This window comes from Bison bison, unplaced genomic scaffold (assembly GCF_000754665.1).
Source record: "Bison bison bison isolate TAMUID 2011002044 unplaced genomic scaffold, Bison_UMD1.0 scf7180017864324, whole genome shotgun sequence".
Classification (NCBI taxonomy): Eukaryota; Metazoa; Chordata; class Mammalia; order Artiodactyla; family Bovidae; genus Bison; species Bison bison.
In genome coordinates this window covers 5,236,941-5,255,082 of record NW_011494896.1, presented here as the reverse complement: position 1 = coordinate 5,255,082, position 18,142 = coordinate 5,236,941, and the positions used below count along the sequence as shown (strand labels likewise).

The window sequence follows — 18,142 nt, the reverse complement described above, 5'->3', positions numbered from 1 at the left end:
AGGTCTCCCGCGTTGTCAGCAAGACGCTTTACCGTCTGAGGCACCAGGAAAGTCAGATGCTAAGGGTGTGTTTATCTTTTTAACAAACTGTCACAGTGCCTTCCAAAGTGACCACACCAGTTTGCATTTCACAAGCAGTGGACGAGAGTTTCTGTTACCCCTTGTCTTGCCAGTATTTAATATTGCCAGATATTTTTATTTTTGTAATTACAGTAGGTGTGTACTGGTATCTTATTGTGGCTTTTGTTTTTTCCTAATGGAAAATGATTTGATGCATCTTTTCATATTCATATTTGTCATTTGTTTTCCTTTGGCAAAGTGACTGTTCAGATCTTTTGTCTAGTATTAAAACTTGGGTAGTGTTGTTTTTATTGTTGAGTTTTAAGAGCTTTTTCTATATTCTGGATACTAATTCTTCCTCAGATTTTTGTTTTGTGAAGATTTTCTCTCAGTTGTGGTTTGTTTTTTCATCCTCTTAATAATGAAGAGCAAGAATAATTTTTAGAAAATATTTCCTAATTTATATGACTGTGCTGGATCTTAGTTGTGGCTTGCAGGATCTTCAGTTTTTGTTGTAGCATGTAGCATGTATTTAAAAAAAAATAGTTGCAGCATATGGGATCTTTTAGTTGCAGGCATGCAGAATCTTTAGTTATGGCATGTGGACTCTTGGTTGCGACATGTGGGATCTAGTTCTCTGACCAGGGATGGAACTTGGGCCCCTGCATTGGGAGTGTGGGGTCTTAGCCACTGACCACCAGGGAAGTCCCAAGAACAAAAAAAATTTTTTTTATCAATTTGCTCTTTTATGGGTTACGCTTTTGGTATCATATCTAAGAAATCTTTGATTTAACACCAGGTCACAGAAATTTCTTCTTTTGTTTTCTTTTAGACATTGTGCAGTTTTAGGTTTTACACTGATGTCTGTGATCCATGTTGAATTAATTTTTGTATATGGTATGAGGTATGCATCTAAGTTCTTTTTTTTTTTTTTTTGCATATGGGTATCTAATTGTTCTAGCACCATTTGTTGAAACAGCTGTCTTTTTTCCTGAATTGCCTTTGTGTCTTTGACCAAGTTAGGTGTCCATGTATACATGGGCTTATTTCTGTACCGTATATTTAATCCACGGATCTGTTTGTCTATGTCAGTATCACGAGTGATTGTAATGTCTGGCCCACATTCTTTGTCATTCATCCACTAAAATGCTAAGTGTGAGTGTGGTGTTACATTAGTACCCTTGAATGTGTTGTAACGCAAGTACTCAGTAAGTGCTAGCTGTTAGGTTACAGTCTAATAATAGATATAATGAATTTTTGTAACCTTACAACTTCCTGTCTTTATTACTGTATCATTAATGATTTGCAATACCTGGTGAAAGGTGAGGATATATGTGTGCATGTGGTTATGTGTGTGGGGAAAAAAATAGGGATTTTAGGTTTTTGTGTTTAGTGAGTAATTCTTCATCTCCTAAGAGAAAGCAATTAAACATTTTAATTAGCAAAACTTTGGGGAAAAAAATGCAGATTACATACAGTCACAGCAACAACTTGAAAACCAAGAGTATATTACTAGCTTCATAGAGGTGTGGAGAGATCAAAGAAAATAGGAAATGTGGACAGAAAAGTCATTATTTTTCCATTAAATTTCAAAGCCATGCTGAGTGTTTGAGGGTTGAGGAAGGATGAAGATTAAGGGGGCTAGAGCTGTAGTTTTCCCTAAAACTGGAACCAGAACTAATTCTACAGTCCAAATTAGGCCATCAGGAAAAGGTAGTGAACACAGGTAGATCAAGTAGGGTGGTTCTGGGCTTTCTGCTCAGTTGAGCAGCTGTGTCTGGGGCTACACCAAATATTCTTTTGATAGTAGATCACCTCTTTCAGTTGGATTTTTGTCACTAAAAATTACGGAATCTGGGAATTCCCTAGCAGCTTCGTGGTTAGGACTCTGCACTCTCACTGCTGAGGGCCTGGGTTCAATCCCTGGTTGGGGAACTAAGATTCCACATGCCATGTAAATTGGCCTCTCCCCAAAATATGGAATCAGCCTTTAATATGACTGCTTATCCTTCGTTTCCACTAACTATTTGAGTTTCCTGCATAGCTGGGTATGTGTCACCATGTCACCGACCTTCAGATACAGTTTTGCTTCTTTAGTGGTGGGTGAGCTGGTGAGATGATGTAGAGTGTAATTCCCTAAATTAAGTACAAACTGTGATTTAAATTTGAAAAAGATTATGGATCCTGTTAATTACTAATTCTTTTCTACAGGTTTGCCCATTTAGCAGCAGTAAAGCTATTAGAAGGACTACAGAAATACGATATAGATGATGCGAATGAAATTAATGAAAATGATATTAGGTTTTTTATAAGACATGGTGTTGAGGGAAGCACTGATGCCAAAGATGATTTAGGTCTCAGTGAGTCGGATAAAACAGATGCCAGAGGTAAGTGTGCCAACTCTTTCATGATTTTCCCTTAAAAAAAAATACCGTAGCCAGTTTTTACCACAAATTTGGGGAATTATTCTAAAGATAATTACCATCTACAAAGTACAATACTTTGGTATTTTGGGGAGAAGTAGTACAAAGTTTTGTACTAGGGGTTGTTGAACATGATCTCAGTCCCTCCATGAGGAAAGTGATATTTTCATGCCACATAACCCTAATTTCACTTCTCATGGTGTCTGTCAGAGAACCATGGCTCATATGAGTGGATGAGAACAACTGTTTCAATGGCACTCTTTGATAATGAGGAGAAAGAGAAGAAGGATCTGTTTGAATGGAGGCTAACCAAAGCAGAGGCAGGTGTAGTATAGTGAGCAGTGCTTGGGCAGTGGATTCAGACATCAGGGCTTCACCTCTTTCTAGCTGTGTTACTCTGAACCTTGGTTTCCTCACCTGCAAAAATGAGAATATTAACATCACCCTCACAGAGGGCGCTAACGAATGGGATGTGCCTAGCTCACGGCAGAAGCTTAGTAAATGTCAGTTCCCTTCCTCTTTTTTTCTTTTTTAATGATATTCGTTTATTTGGCTGTGCTGAGTCTTCGTTGCTGTTTGGGCTTTTCTCTGGTTGCAGTGCGTGGGCTTCTCATTGTGGTGGCCTCTCTTGCTGTGGAGCACGGGCTCCTGAGCGTCTGGGCTTCAGTAGTAGCAGCAGTGGGTTCAGTAATTGCGGCTCCCAGGCTCTAGAGCACAGGCTCAGTAGTTGTTCTGCATGGGCTTAGTTGTTCCTCAACATGTGGGATCCTCATGGACCAGGGATTGAACCTGTGTCTCCTGCATTGAGAGGCTGCTTCTTCACTACTGGGCCACCAGGGAAGCCCAGTTCCCTTCTTCCTGATCTCTGGGAAGTATTTTCAGTTATTCTGACAGGAAGAACTAGTTGTACCAAACCTGTAGTCTCTGAGAAAAATTTCTGATTCATGTCTAAATAAAAGAACATTTTTTTAAAGAACTCCCAGAACACTGTTAGATAGAACCTTATTCTCCAGGGATGGTAGAAACCTCTTTCCTGGTGAATGCAGGATCACCTCACAGCAAGGCTCAGAGTCAATGATCTTCTGAATTTCCTGATAGCTTTATTTTAAATAGCTTTATTGAGATGTAATTCACATACCATTCAGTCTACCTATTTAAAGTGTACAGTTTAATTAAGATTTTAGTGAATTCAGATTTGTGCAACCATTATTACAATAAAATTTGTAGTATTTCTATCACCCTCAAAAGAAACCTCGTACCTATTACCCCTACCTTCTTTTCCTTACCCCCAGACCATCCCTCAGATTAGGCATCTGCTAACCTACTCTCTGTAGGTTTGTCTGTTCTAGGCATTTCATATGAATGAGATGATACCATCTGTGGTCTTTTGTGACTAGCTTCTGTCACTTACCACGTTTTCAAGCTTCATGTACTTTGTAACATTATTTCATATTTCATATTTATTCTTTTTTACTGCTAAATACACTTTATATATCCATTTATCAGTTGTTGGTCATTTGAGTTGTTTCCATATTTTGGTTATTAAGAAGAATGCTGCTGTGAACATTCGTATACATGTTTTTGTGTGGACGTGTATTTTCATTTCTTTGGATACACCTAGGAGTTGGGATTCCTGCATCATCTGGTAAAAGTATGTCTGGCATTTTGAAGAACTTCAAACTGTTTTCCAAAGTGGCCGCACCATTTTACATTCCCACCAACCATATGTGAGCGTTCCAGTTTCTCCACATCTTACCAGAGCTTGTTGTTGTCTAATTGATTATATTAATAGTTGATTAGAGTGTGTAGTGGTATTTCATTTGGTAGATTTGATTGGCATTTCCCTAATGATTAGTGATGCTGTCTTTTCATTGGTTTACTGGCCATTTGCATATTTTCTTTGGAAAAATGTCTACTCAAATCCTTTGCCTATGTTTCAACTGAGTTATTTATCTTTTTATTATTGAGTTGTAAGAGAACTTCCAGATTTAAGTCCCGTGTCACACACATGATTTGCAGATATTATCCTGTTCCATGAGTTGTCTTTTTTCTTAATGATGTCCTTTGCAGTGCACATGCTTTTCATTTTGATGAAATCCACTGTATCTATTTTTTATTTTGTTTGTGCTTAGATTTCTTTTTGTTGATTGTACTGAGAATTAGCAAGGACTTACTAGAATTGCGGAAAATGAGCCGGGGATTTGTAGAATTTCAGTGTCTTCTGAAATGATTTGAGCAGGAGATATTTGTGAAGTATCATTGTCAGTGAATCACAAAATTTTTAAAAGATGCTTTGGGAAAGACCATGAATGAAACTAGAACAGGTTCCTACTGTGGTGTGTTTGATGTAAACATCCTCTTACACCCTTGTCATACAGTGAGACTACTGGTGCCTGGCTGTGGTGTTGGCAGCTAGTGAGGGTTTTGTATGTGCTATTTCCTTATCCTTATTTAATTTTATGCCAGAACAAAATCCAAAGGACTAGCCAGTCTCTTCTTGGAACACTAGGTTTTGCAAGACCACCTACAGGGAACTGGTTGGATTTCTTGTCATCCCAGAATTCTTGGAACTGAGTTTCAGTTCCGAGCATTCTTTAGTGAGTTAGGTTTAGGGTCATGGCATCATAGAACCCTGGAACCATTTGATGTTTGGCTCCTGGCTTAACACTCCTGTCACGTCATCCAGCATCCAGTTGCTTTCAGTGAAGACACTCACTGCTGCCAAGGTGGCCCATTTCTACCTTCTGACAGGGTTCTTGTGAGGATTAAAATGTACAAGGCACTTCGCGTAGTGTCCTGCCCATCATAGGCACTCCACAAATGCACGGTAACTCTTAGCTCTTTTATTTCAAGTTTCACCTCTGTTAAGATCTCTCTTCCTGGAGCTAATCCTGATCAGTCCTAGCTCTTACAATCCCATAGAACAGCTTTTTCAAAACATAGCCTTCAAATACTAAAGATTAGATAAACAGTCACAATTCTTTCAATCTTATGTAACATTAAAAAAAAAAAATCCCCTTATTTGCTTGCTGGTGGTTACAGTGGATCCCAAACCTGTCTGCACATCTGCATTGTCAGAGGAGCTCCTGAGGAGTATGAAGACCTGAATTTGTAGGACTGATATGGGGCTCAAACATATGCATTTTTAAAAGTGCCCAAGTTGATTCTGATGTGTGCAGTTTGGAACCTGCAACTCTAACCAACTGAGAGATAAATCAGAGGAAGTTATTTGTTAACCTAGTTGTATGGCAGTTTCTCAGCTTCTGTACTATTGACATTTTGGGCCAGATCCTTCTTTGTTGAGGGGGTTCTCGTGTGTATTTTAAGATCTTTAGTAGCATCCTGAGCCTCTACATGCCAATAGCCTGTTTCCCTTCATCCTCCAGCAAGTTAAAAGTTTTCCAGATACTGTCGCATACTCCTTCTAGGAGAAAAATCAACCCAGGTTGAGAACTAGTACCAGAAAGGATAGAAAAATGTTAGTTTTAATAGTTGGAGAATAGCTCAAAGCAGCTATCAGCAAACTTCGTTTTCAGTATCATCTTTTGAAGGTACTACAAGTGACTAATGACAAAATTTGGGGATTGTATTAGTTCTGGTTTATCTTAAAGAAATCAAGCATGTTTCAATTTTTCTAACTGTCTGACATAATTAGATTATGCGTGATCGGTAGTCCTAAAACGCTGCTGGCCAGCCTCCCTCCCTCCCTGTTCATGGTATTAATAACAGCAGTAACAATGACCTCCTCCAGCATCAGTATCGCCCAGTCAGGCATTTCACTGTTTGTTCACCCTAATACTCTGCTACTGGTGTTTATCCTTCTGTGTAGACACCACCCTCCCTCCCTCCCCTCCCCCTGACCTTGCAGACACGGCTCTAGAGGAAGAATATGCTTCAGGGCCGGCCTCCTGTGAGCACATGGGCTGTTTCCTGTCTAAACTAGGTTGCTGTTCAACTTTGTCTTGCAGTGAGAGCTTTTAAGAAAATCGTAGAATTGAGACACCTCCTTGAAATTGCTGAGAGCAACTATAAACATTTGGGAGGAATAACAGAAGAAGATATAAAGCAGAAGAAAGAACAGCTCGAGTCTGCAAAGTAATGTCCTCAAAACTCTAGTAATTTGTTTTTACTTACCTTTCTACATGTCACGTGAGGGTTTGTTGCTGAAGAACTTGTTTTTTCATCCCACCAAAGGGTTTGAGTTTCCAACCTGTTTTCCTCTTAAACTCTCAGATGGAGAAGGTGTTAAGATTTTTTAAAAATTGTGGTAAAATATGCGTAACATAGAATATGTCACCTTAACCGTTTTTAAGGTAGAATTCAGTCATGTTATGTACATTGACATTTTCACACAACCGTTCTCCAGAACTTTCTATCTTGCAAAACTAAAACATAAGGAGGAGTTGTTGTTTTTGAGACAGCTCTGCGCGATTTTCAGCCAACACAGTCTCTAGCCATCCCTGTCATATTGGACTTCCTGTTCACAAGTGTGTGACCCAGTCCTGTGTTCATGGATGGTGGTGCCCCCCAGAATGCTCGCAAGCCTGGAGGCAGTGAGGGCCCCCTCGCCTTTCACTTCCTGCACCCAGGGTCGGCTCTCGGCACATCTGGCCCCTCTCTAGTTGATGAACAGCTGCTGAGACAGAGGGTGTCAAGTGCTTACTCCTCCCACTGCTGCTCTGCTAGTCTGTCTCCTTTACACAGTGCGCAGAGAACACAGTTAGGCAGCAGGGAGACTTCTGGTTTTAGTAAACGTGGGTCTTTAAAGAGTGGAGCACATGGGTTCTTTGCTTCCCCTGCCCTTTCCTTTCATTGGATTCTCTCCCTCCTCCTCATTAGAACCTCCTGTTTCCCTTTCATTCATCCTCTTCTGCATCTAGTCTCAGTAAGAGATCTGGTAATTTATTCAAAGTAACATCTAAGTCTTTGATAAGCTATCTTTCCATGGATATTTGAAAGTTGTGGTAAACCAAAAAAAATTTTATTTTAATAAGAGTGTCTTTGTATTTCATTAGTCACATCATACAAGTAGCTATCCACTGCCTCTGTAAAGTCTTTGAGCTGTAGAATGTTTTTAGTATTGGCCTCTGCCTAAGAGCCTAGCTGAGATTTCTTAGATCCCTTGTAGTCTAGAAAAGTACTTCACAGTGGAGCAGTTATTTCCTAGATAATGAGCTTTAAATTTTGTTCCCTTTACTTCTGAGACAGATTGCTATACTACTTGTACTGTTGATACTTCTGATCTCTGCTGTATGCTAGGCATGAGGTAAGCCTCTCATATATATTGTTTGATGCAATCTTCATACTTCCATGAGCTATTCTCTCACTATGTGGATTAGGAAACCAAGATTTAACTTACCGGTGAAGAGACTTGCATGAAGTCACAAAGAGAGGACTAAGGGCGAGGGGTGCAGCCAGGATTTGGCCTGAATCTATTGACTCCAAATCTATTAGCCAAGGTCATCACAATTTTAATAGTCTTCTTGTTATTGTTCAGTCACTAAGTTGTGCCTGACTCTTTGTGACCCCATGGACTGCAGCACACCAGGCTCCTCTGTCCTCGGTTAACTCCAAGAGTTTGCTCAGATTCATGTCCATTGAGTTGGTGATACTGTCTAACCATCTCATCCTCTGTTGCCTCCTTATCCTTTTGCCTTCAACCTTTCCCAGCTTCAGGGCCTTTTTCAATGAGTTGGCTCTTTGCATCAGGTGGCCAAAGTATTGAAGCTTCAGCATCAGTCCTACCAATGAATAGTCAGGGTTGGTTTCCTTTAGGATTAACTAGTTTGATCTTCTTGCAGTCCAGGGGATTCTTGAGAGTCTTCTCCAGCACCACAATTTGAAAGCATCAATTCTTTGGTGCTCAGCTTTCTTTATGCTCCAACTCTCACATCCATACATGACTACCGGAGAAACCATAGCTTTGATTATATGGACCTTTGTCGGCAAAGTGATCTCTGCTTTTTAATACACTGCCTAGGTTTGTCATAATTTTCCTTCTAAGGAGCAAGCACCTTTTAATTTCATGGCTGCAGTCACCATCCACAGTGATTTTCAAGCCCCCCCAAAGAAAATCTGTCACTGCTTCTACTTTTCTCCCCTTCTATTTGCCATGAAGTGATGGTACCAGATGCCATGATCTTCCTTTTTTTAAAGTTGATTTTTTAAATTAGTTTAATTGGAGAATAATTACAATATCATGATGGTTTTCCCCATACAGTGGGACTGTCCATGTGGCACTAGGGTAAAGAACCTGCCTGTCAATGAACGAGATGTAAAAGACACAGGTTCGATCCCTTGGTCCAGAAGATCCCCTGGGGGAGGGCATGGCAACCCACTCCAGTATTCTTGCCTGAAGAATCCCATGGACAGAGGAGTCTGGAAGGCTACAGTCCATAGGGTTGCATAGAGTTGGACACGACTGTGCGAGAATAATTGGAGAATAATTAGTTTACAACATTGTGATGGTTTTTCCCATACGTTGAGATGAATCAGCCATGGGTCCATGGGTCCCCCCATCCTGAACCACCCCCCCCACCTTCCTCCCCACCCCATCCCTATGGTTTGTCCCAGAGCACCAGCTTTGAGTGCCCTACTTCATGCATCGAACCTGCAGTGGTCTCTGTTTCACATATGGTAATATACATGTTTCAGGGCTATTTTCTCCAATCACCGCACTCTTGCCTTCTCCCACAGTCCAAAAGTCTGTTCTTTGCATCTATGTCTCTTCTGCTGCCTTGCATATAGGATTGTTGTTACCATCTTTCTAAATTCCACAAATGTGTTAATATATAGTATTGGTGTTTCTCTTTCTGACTTACTTCACTCTGTATAATAGGTTCCAGTTTCATCCACCTCATTGGAACTGACTCAAATGTGTTCCTTTTTATAGCAGAGTAATATTCCATTGTGTATATGTACCACAACTTCCTTATCCTGCTGATGGACATCCATGTCCTAGCTATTGTAAACAGTGCTGCAAGGAACATTGGGGTACACGTGTCTCTTTCAATTCTGGTTTCCTTGGTGTGAATGCCCAGCAGTGGGATTGCTGGGTTGTATGGCAGTTCTGTTTCCAGTTTTTTAAGGAATCTCCACGCTGTTCTCCATAGTGGCTGTACTAGTTTGCATTCCCACCGATAGTATAAGAGAGTTCCCTTTTCTCCACACTGTCTCCAGCATTTATTGTTTGTAGACTTTTTGATAACAGCCATTCTGACTGGCGTGAGATGATATCTCATTGTAGTTTTGATTTGCATTTCTCTAGTAATGAGTGATGTTGACCATCTTTTCATGTGTTTGTTAGCCATCTGTATGTCTTCTTTGGAGAAATGTTTGTTTAGGTCTTTTTGCCACTTTTTCATTGGGTTGTTTGTTTTTCTGGTTTTGAGCTGATGAGCTGCTTGTATATTTTGGAGATTAATTCTTTGTCAGTTGCTTCATTTGCTGTTATTTTCTTCCATTCTGAAGGCTGTGTTTTCCCCTTGCTTATAGTTTCCTTCATTGCTCATAAGCTTTTAAGTTTAATTAGGTCCCACTTGTTTATTTTGGTTTTATTTCCATTACTCTGGGAGGTGGGTCATAGAGGATCTTGTTGTGATTTATGTCATCGAGTGTTCTGCCTGTTTTCCTCTAAGAGTTTTATAGTTTCTGGTCTTACATTTGGATCTTTAATCCATTTTGAGTTTATTTTCGTGCATGGTGTTAGAAAGTGTTCTAATTTCATTCTTTTATATGTGGTTGACCAGTTTTCCCAGCACCATTTGTTAAAGAGATTGTTTTTTTTCCATTGTATATTTTTGCATCCTTTGTCAAAGATAAGGTGTCCACAGGTGCTTGGGTTTCCCTCTGGGCTTTCTATTTTGTTCCATTGATCTCTATTTCTGTCTTGTGCCAGTACCATACTGTCTTGATGACTGTACCTTTGTAGTGTCATCTGAAGTCAGGAAGGGTGATTCCTCTTGTTCCATTCTTCTTTCTCAAGATTGCTTTGGTTATTCAAGGTTTTTTGTGTTTCCATACAAACTGTGAAATTATATGTTCTAGTTCTGTGAAAAATACTGTTGGTAGCTTGATAGGGATTGCATTGAATCTATAGATTGTTTTGGGTAGTATACTTATTTTCACTATATTGATTCTTCCAATCCACAAACATGGTATATTTCTCCATCTATTTGTGTCATCTTTGATTTCTTTCATCAATGTTTTATAGTTTTCTATATATTGGTCTTTTGTTTCTTTAGGTAAATTTATTCGTATTTTATTCTTTTTGTTGCAATGGTGAATGGGATTGTTTCCGTAATTTCTCTATTTTTTCATTGATAGTGTATAGGATTGCAAGGGATTTCTGTGTATTAATTTTATATCCTGCAGCTTTACTGTATTCATTGATTAGCTCTAGTAGTTTTCTGGTGGCATCTTTAGGGTTTTCTATGTAGAGGATCATGTCATCTGCAAACACTGCAAGTTTTACTTCTTCTTTTCCAGTCTGGATTCCTTTTATTTCTTTTTCTTATCTGATTGCTGTGGCTAGGACTTCCAAAACTATGTTGAATAGTAGTGGTGAGAGTGGGCAACCGTGTCTTGTTCCTGATTTTAGAGGAAATGTTTTCAGTTTTTCACCATTGAGGATACTGTTTGCTGGGGTTTATCATATATGGCTTTTCTTATGTTGAGGTATATTCCTTCTGTGTCTGCTTTCTGGAGAATTTTTATCATAAATGGGTGTTGAGTTTTGTCAAAGGCTTTCTCTGCATTTATTGAGATAATCATATGGCTTTTATTTTTCAATTTGTTAATGTGGTATATTACATTGATTGTGGATGTTGAAGAATCCTTGCATCCCTGGGATAAAGCTCACTTGATCATGATGTATGATCTTTTTAATATGTTGTTGGTTTCTGTTTTCTAGAATTTTGTTGAAGATTTTTGCATCTATGTTCATCAGTGATATTGGCCTGTAGTTTTCTTTTTTTGTGGCATCTTTGTCTGGCTTTGGTATTAGGGTGATGGTGGCCTCATAGAATGAGTTTGGAAGTTTACTTTCCTCTGCAATTTCCTGGAAGAGTTTGAGTAGGATAGGTGTTAGCTCTTCTCTAAATTTTTTGTAGAATTCACCTGTGAAGCCATCTGGTCCTGGGGTTTGTTTGTTGGAAGATTTTTGATTACAGTTTCGATTTCTGTGCTTGTGATTGATCTGTTCAGATTTTCTATTTCTTCCTGGTTCAGTTTTGGAAGGTGATACTTTTCTAAGAATTTGTCCATTTCTTCCATTAATGTTGAGTTTTAAACCAGCTTTTTCACATTCCCCTTTCACCCTCATCAAGAGAGTCTTTAGTTCTTCTTCATTTTCTGCCATTAGAGTGGTATCATCTGCATATCTGAGGTTGTTGATATTTCTCCTAGTGATCTTGATTCCAGCTTGTGCTTCATCCAGGCCAGATGATGTATTCTGCATATAAATTAAGTAAGTGAAGTCACTCAGTCGTGTCTGACTCTTTGTGACCCCAAGGACTGTAGCTCACCAGGCTCCTCCATCCATGGAATTTTCTAGGCAAGAGTACTGTAGTGGGTTGCCATTTGCTTCTCCAGGGGATCTTCCCGACCCAGGGATTGAACTTGGGTCTCCTGCATTGCAGGCAGATGCTTTACCATCTGAGCCACCAGGGAATAGGGTGACAATATACAGCTTTGATGTCCTCCTTTCCCAGTTTTGAACCAGTCAGTTGTTCCATGTCTGATTCTAACTGTTGCTTCTTGACCCACATACAGGTTTCTCAGGAGACAGATAAGGTGGTCTGATACTCCCATCTCTTTAAGAATTTTCCACAGCTTGTTGTGATCCACACAGTCAAAGGTATTAGTCAGTGAAGCAGAAGTAGATGTTTTTCTGGAATTCCCTTGCCTTTTCCATGATCCATCCACTTCTTTGTTCCCCACTTTGTGTTGAGTACATCCTAAGACATTTATTTTTTGGATACAAACTCCTGATACTAGATGTAAATGTAAAGAAAACCTGGCTAAGAATTGGTTGAGGGATGTCCTTTTGATTTTGTTATTAGTTAGATGAAACGAATCAATCATGGGGCTGATTTTCGTTTCCTGTTTTCTGAATTCTAGGTTTCCATAGTTACGTTGTTCTTCCTATCCCCAGCCTCACCCCCACTCACTTCCATACTAGAGCTACTATTGTTTATTCTTAGATTGCCCTCTTTGAGACCTGACATACAAGTCAGCATGCCTTGGGAGTTCTGGTCCCCTCATCATCCCAATAAGGCAGAAAATAACTCTGGTTCAAATCCTAGCATCACTTGTCTGGGTTTATTTTCGTTTATTTTCACATTATCCTGATATGTCTCCCAACTCCTTGTCCCTGCTCCTTCCTCTCCCACCCTCATACCCTGTGGTCTGTTAATCATGTTAAAACCCAAGCAGATAAATTTCACCTATTGTTCACTGAAAAGAAGCGAGGCCCACAAATGTATATAATGTACAACTTCATTTATGAGCAGAGACAAAACTAATCTAACATGATCAGTGTTCAGAAGTTTGGGTGCTTGTGCAAAGCAAGGATTGCCTGGGGAGAATGTGAGGAACTTTCTGAGATGACAGAAGTGTTTTGTATCTTGGTAGTCATGGTGAATGCAAAGGTGTACACATTAGTGGAAACTCGTTGAAGGGAATTCCCTGGTGGTCCAGTGTTTAAAGAGTCTGTGCTTCCACTGCAGGGGGCACATGCTGCATGGCCTGGCCACGAAAAAAGAAAAGAAACAAAACTCATTGAATTGTTTACTTGATATTTGTGTAATCACACAAAGTGGATTTTACATCATTAGAAAGCTGAACAAAGCAAAAGAAATCTGTTATTATAGTCCTGCTCTCTCTGTTGAGACCCTCCAATGGCTTCCCGTTTCACTGAGTGAAGCCTGGTCCTCCCTGTGACCTGTACGACCCTGCTTGTTCTGGCTTCTTTTACCTCTCAGACTCTACTCCAGTCACACTGGCTTCCAGTTTTCTTCTAGTTCCCAGGCATTTCTCTGCCTCAGGACCTTTGCACTTGCTGTTCTGTCTGGGATGCTCTTTCCCTGGATGTCCACTTAATTATTTCTCTTTCCTTTGGAATTTTGCTCACAAGCCCCCTTCTCAGTAAGGCGTTCCCTGGTCACTGTGTACGAAATATTAACCCCTTCCTCTACAACATCTTCTAGACTGTCTTGCTCTATGTTTTCCCTCCCTAGTACTTATTACCTTCCAACATACTTATATTTGAGTACATATATTTTCTTATTTTCTTTACTGTCTTTCTCCCCTGCCTAAGAAAGCCCCATGAGGGCAGAAACGGCCTACTTTGTTCACTACTTTATTCCCAGGATCTAGATCAGTGCGAGCTCACAGTAGACTTTTAATACATATTTGTTGAATAAATGATTTATTTGCCTTAAATATAATGTATGGATACTTTTCACTATTACCAGAAATAATTGCTAGTTGATATTGGTTATTGATTGAAAACAAAATTTTTTGACAGGACTATCAAAGAGCTGCAGGGCCAGCTGGAGTATGAACGATTACGCAGAGAGAAGTTAGAATGTCAGCTGGATGAGTATCGAGTGGAGGTGGATCAACTCAAGGAGATGCTGGAAAAAACTCAGGTCCCCAACTTTGTGGCTGTGGTTGGTATCCTTCTTAACACGTTTATGTTTCTCAAGAGATAGTATATAAGAGTAGCTAAGAGTACAAGCTTTGGATGGCGCTATTTCGGTTTGAATTCCAGCTACAACCATTTTTGGTTTGGACAAGTCATTTAACCTTTCTGTACCTTAGGTATAAATTGGAGATAATTTATAATTTCTAGAGTGTTCTAGGAATGAAAGGAATATATATGTGTGTGTGTGTATACATATATAAGAGATTAATTGAGAGTAATTATTAATTTGTACAAAATAAAAAGCCAGGAAGTTTTTATTATAAATCATATTTGAGGTGGTATAGATCTGGAACAAAATTAACTCATGAGGACTTTAATAATCACTTTAAAAATACTAAAATAATATATGTCCTTGTTGTTAAATGTTAAAAGCAGGGCAGATGCTCCTTCCCATTCTGAGTTCCATTCTCCAGAAGAAGCTGCTGTGGTTTGGTCTCATATTAGACAACATTCTGTTCACCTGCAAATACATGTGTATATTTCTATATGCAAATTCAAACATTTTTCTCTGGGTTTTGGTATCTCATCTGTGCTTAATTTTCCAGAGAATATAATTAACCATCATAATTAACCCGTTCTCTTCTTTTGCCGTGATCATCTGATCTCATGTTTAGCCCCTGGGGCACTTTAGTATGGAGAAGCTGGCTGGGGCAGTCCTGCAGTGTTGTCTTCTGGACACACACCTTTAATAAACTCCCACACTCCAGATCCGCCTCCTGTCCGCCTTATGGTGGGAAATCTACCGGCTCCGGTCTCCTCAGAGCAGAGATGTACTGTTCTTTACTAGCTGCCTGTATCTTTTGCTGCACACCTTTTGAGTCAATCCAAATTGATGGTCTGCATAGGACATTTTTGGGGCTTTAGCTGTTTCTGATTACTCTTTTCTCGCCCAGAAACGTGTGTTCCCAGGGTAAGTTTGACATCACGCCCTAGAGCACCTCCTCCCTAAGACCTGCTCTCTACCAGCAATGTGTAGCTCTCAGGAGTGCTGACTTGTGGTCCTGTGCTCTGGGCCCTTTGGCTTTTGTGGTCCTGTAGGTTCCACCAGTTTTTGTAAATGAGCAAATGTCACTGACCTCTCATGGAAGCTGCTTATTTTCTGTTCTGCAAAAGTTTCTGGGTCTCAATTTCCTCATCTGTAAAATGGGGATAACACCTACCCCATGGGGTATTGATGTTAGATGAAATACTGTGTGAAAATCCTGAGGTATCTTCTGTCTCCAGTATTCATAGTATACATTCTCCCTTCCTCATATCCTTTCCTTTTTCCTTTCTTTCTTTCCATTTTCTACATTTGAGTTATGTAAACAGTGGATAAATGTGTAGAGCCCTATGCATCTGAGAGTAGAAGGAATTAGTTTATTTTGGAGTCTAAACACATGAAGTATAAATAAAATGAACTTTGGATTCTGTACTTACTTTTATAGAGGCTTCAAGAAGCTCTCACTAATCTTTCTCCTGCCACCTACTGATAAAGAGACCCATGATTGGGTCTCCATCTTAAGATTTAGTAAAATCATCTATAAAAGAATCTGCAATAGTATAATTTTTAGCTAGAAAAAAATGTCTTAGGCTAGTTTGATGTAATGCACTTAAATCATTTCTTTATAATAACTGGTTTTGATAATAACTTTCTGTAGTGTTTTGTCGTATGCTGTCTCAGCGTATATTAACCCACTTCACAAGCTTGTTGTTTTCTATTCTCTTACATGTAGCCTACCTCTTCCTGAACTTGCCCAACACTTTCCCACCCCCAAGCCTTTGTTCATTTTGTTTTCATTTGTAAAGTTCATCACACTGCACACTCTTTGGGGTGCTCTTTGGTATGTGGCTTCCCTGGTGGCTCAGATGGTAAAGAATCTGCCTGCAATGCAGGAGACCTGGATTCGATCCCTGGGTCGGGAAGATCCCCTGGAGAAGGGCATGGCAACCCACTCGTGTGTTGCCTGGAAAATTCTTTGGACAAAGGAACCTGGCAGGCTACAGTCCATGGGGTTGCAAACGGTTGGACATGATTGAGCAACTAACACTTTTAATATGTGTATTGTACTTAAATAAAAATGTTTACTTAAAAAACTTAAACTAGATGGGAACTCTAATAGCTTCGGTAGAGATTGAGGCAGATTGCTGCCACAGATTGAGGCAGCACTGAACTCATGCTTCCGTCTAAAGCCAGTGTCATTTGGGAGGTCGTTGGTGTAAAGCTTTGGGCCATGCTTTCTAATCTAGAATGGCCACTGTGGAACTGGTAACATTCCATGATTACTTCCGGGTTTAACTTTCTCTTGTTTTCTGCCTACAAGGCTGTGGAACATGGTTGGACTTTGATATGTCCTCTGCTGGGCTTTTCTGTCCTGACATCCTAGCCTGTGAGCCTGTTAATGATCCTTGGAACAATCTGAGAGTTTAAGTGAGTTTATCCATGCTGAGCTATTACTGTAAGGAAGTTCTAGAAGTTTGTGATCTGTCTTTGTATTGGTTATACAGTTTTGACACTGTATTAAGACTTTTCTCATAATCAGGAAGGTGGGATTTATTTCGTTTTAGTTGTGTATGCTTCCCAGAACTTCTTAGGTTGCATGAACTTTTAAAAACAAGCATCCCATGTACCTTTGCCACCAGTTTCATGTGCAGTGCTGTTGGTCTCTTTAACAAACCTGTATATTCTTTCAGATGGAAACTGGTTAATATTTAGAATACATTTTCATAGAGGGGTTGTTGGCTAATGTACACTTAGAATTGCTTTTGGTGCCTAAGCATCATGATTTATACATCTCTCAGTATTGCAGTTCTTTTTTCCCAAGTTTGGGAGAAAACACATATTAGGGAGAAAAATGTTTCTGGCTATAATTTATGATGAGGAAATGAGTAATCTTGGTGAAGAATGTTTCCCAAATGCAAAAACATTTGGAATTTGGAACTTCCTGTGAACATTTACTGGAGGCCTGTTGGGTGCCAAGCACCTATTTTCTTTTGAACTAGTTTATGGTAAGGCTTGGTTTGATAGAACAAGTTACCTATTTGATGTTAGTTGAGGCTTTGGTATTTAATCACTTTCTAGAGTATTTGGGATTGTTACAAACCTCCTTTACGAGTTAGCATATATGAAAAATGAAGGAAAATAAATGTTAACTGTTAGCAAAAGTCTGGTAATGCTATTAAGCACTAGAAAATTGGCTGTCTCTGACAAGTAGCTTCCTGTCTTTCCCTGCATTGTTTTCTTTCTCTGATTCTTAGTTGGGTGAGGTTAAACTCCTGCCCTACCTTAGTGTTTTTCTTTCATGTACATCTTTGCATTCATCCCCTGATGATCTTGAGGTCCTCCTGAAACCTGGGGGTCAATTGAGCATCTATTTTCCATTTCCTACTCCACCAGACTCCTGAGTGGGAACCAGCTCTCATGCCTATTTGTATACCTATAGCATAGTATATACAGTACATAGTACAGTTGTAGGAACCAAATGAGCAAACTTTTTGCTGGAAGACAATTGAAGAATGGTTATAACATGATCTTAGGTGTCAGACAAAATTTGGATTAAAATCCTGCCATTGACTTAGTGTTGTGACCTTGGGGAAAGTTGTTTAACGTCTCGGACTTCTGTCTCTGTATCTCTAAAATGTTGGTAATACAACCTGCTTCACCTTGTTGTATGTGTAAAGTATGAAGTACAGTGGCACCATCTGCTAAACCCCACTGAAAGGCTTGTTGATCTTGGCCTTCAGACTGGTTGGTTGGCAAGCTTTTTCAAGAGAAGGGGTCGTATTACTCTATGCTCACCAGTGCGTGGCCACTATAAGGGATGGCTAGCAGCCAACAAAGGTTCGTCCAGTCAAGGCTATGGTTTTTCCTGTGGTCATGTATGGATGTGAGAGTTGGACTGTGAAGAAGGCTGAGCGCTGAAAAATTGATGCTTTTGAACTGTGGTGTTGGAGAAGACTCTTGAGTCGTATA

At 39.7% G+C, this 18,142-nt stretch overlaps 1 protein-coding gene across 8 annotated transcripts in view; it reads left to right on the top strand.

Moving 5' to 3' along the window:
• Positions 1-18,142, top strand: part of ANKRD42 (ankyrin repeat domain 42) — a 56,162-nt gene that overhangs the window by 36,141 nt on the left and 1,879 nt on the right. For 6 of the 8 annotated variants that reach the window (XM_010853200.1, XM_010853198.1, XM_010853203.1 and 3 more), the window contains 4 exons: positions 893-964; positions 2,272-2,447; positions 6,452-6,578; positions 14,011-14,155. In XM_010853200.1, the coding sequence (XP_010851502.1) occupies positions 893-964; positions 2,272-2,447; positions 6,452-6,578; positions 14,011-14,155 (520 nt within the window). Of the gene's footprint in view, positions 1-892; positions 965-2,271; positions 2,448-6,451; positions 6,579-14,010; positions 14,156-18,142 lie in introns of those variants that run through there. The other 2 variants (XM_010853199.1, XM_010853201.1) reach the window with 2 other exon arrangements.